The following is a 1,435-nucleotide window of genomic DNA, read 5'->3' on the forward strand; positions in this document are numbered from 1 at the left end:
GTGGGTGGGGAAAAAAAAAAAAAAAAAAAAAAAAATATGAACGTACATACCCGTGCAGCTACAACACGTGCCAATTGGCTAGTCGGTACATACAACGAGACGAACAAAAGCTCACACCATGGAAAAAGGGTCTCCCACGTTGCGGAATACATTCCTCCCCCCCTTCTTACATCGTCCGTCTTTATGTGGGTGTTGTAGGATAACTGTGCAGCGCCAAACAGAAACACTAAAAATTGAAAATCGTCGAGCCCCCAGGCGCCCCTGCTCCCTGCAGGCTCCACGGTGTAGGTGATTTGGATTCTCCTCACGCACTCGAGGTACCTGAGCGGTTGGAAAAGGGGGGGTAGCGATACGCTCGCGGTAGTTGCTTTTTTGCACTGCCAGTGTGATGGGGACAGTTAATTGCACCGCGATGAGGCTGCTGACCATTCAACGACTCACTCTACATATGCGTGTAACACTCCTCTCCGTTACACACACGTCGCGCAACCCGCTGGTCATCTTACTGGCGATACAGAACGAGGACGAGGTGCTTATAATCGGGAGGGCCAAAAAAATGCAGCTTGTTCAGGCAAAAGAGAAAGAGCAAAAAATTCAACTCGTGCCCAGTCCCATAATCAATTCTCTTTCTGTTCCCAATTGAGTTTTTTAAATAATGACCCAACTGCAACGTATGTTCAGACACATTGTCTAATCCTGACTCGCTTAAAATGTGTGGTAATTTATTATCAACCTCTTTGTAGTACTCATCACAGAAATGCTGGAAGCCCTTATTTCCAAATCGAGTCGGTTGTTTTATCGGGGGACATAATTCTATATACTTGTTCATGCTCTTTATAAGAGTAAGTACATTTTGTACGTTGCGTGAAATTATTAACACGTTTTCAACTTTGTCACTGGGTGTAGCTACTCCTTCACCTCTGTCTCCTGCTGCGTAGAAGTGTTCCAGGGGATGCATCTCCACAGCTACAACGGAGTTGTTTAATTGTGTAATGAAGTCGATCAACTCGTTGTAGGCTGCACTTTTTATGAACCTCTGCACGCTGTCCTCATCCACGATTTTGAAACTCAGACCCGAGGCGTCCTCCACTTGCGTGGTCATATGGTTGGCCATTCTTTGTCAGGTGATGGAGTTGGGGCGGCTCCGCGGAGGACAAACAGGGTCGGTTCTGTACACAGTGGACGCTGTTGTTCACACACACATGCGTGAATATATGTGATTATTTTATTTTCCTCACACTAATGGTTGTCCTCTCGTTATGGGCTCATAAATGGGGAGCCCTCCTCAGCGTTACAATGTATATATATTTTTTTTTTTCCCCCTTCCACCTTTCTGTTACTTCCCCTCAGGATGCTCTACCTCTCTTTGTGCCGCCAACACAACAAGGTGGAGCTCTTCAAATTGTGGTGTATCGGAAAGGAACTTCACAAAAGG

General features: G+C 46.0%; 1 protein-coding gene across 1 annotated transcript in view; it reads right to left on the reverse strand.

The window, feature by feature from the left end:
- Positions 1 to 1,114, reverse strand: part of AK88_04195 (uncharacterized protein) — a gene marked incomplete at both ends in the record, with an annotated part of 3,187 nt that extends 2,073 nt beyond the window's left edge. Inside the window, 2 exons of the mRNA XM_012481805.1 lie at positions 43 to 321; positions 507 to 1,114. Of these exons, the coding sequence (XP_012337228.1) occupies positions 43 to 321; positions 507 to 1,114 (887 nt within the window). The remainder of the gene's footprint in view (positions 1 to 42; positions 322 to 506) is intronic.
- Positions 1,115 to 1,435: the final 321 nt, after the last annotated feature.

Source organism: Plasmodium fragile (genome assembly GCF_000956335.1).
Source record: "Plasmodium fragile strain nilgiri unplaced genomic scaffold supercont1.56, whole genome shotgun sequence".
NCBI lineage: Eukaryota > Apicomplexa > Aconoidasida > Haemosporida > Plasmodiidae > Plasmodium > Plasmodium fragile.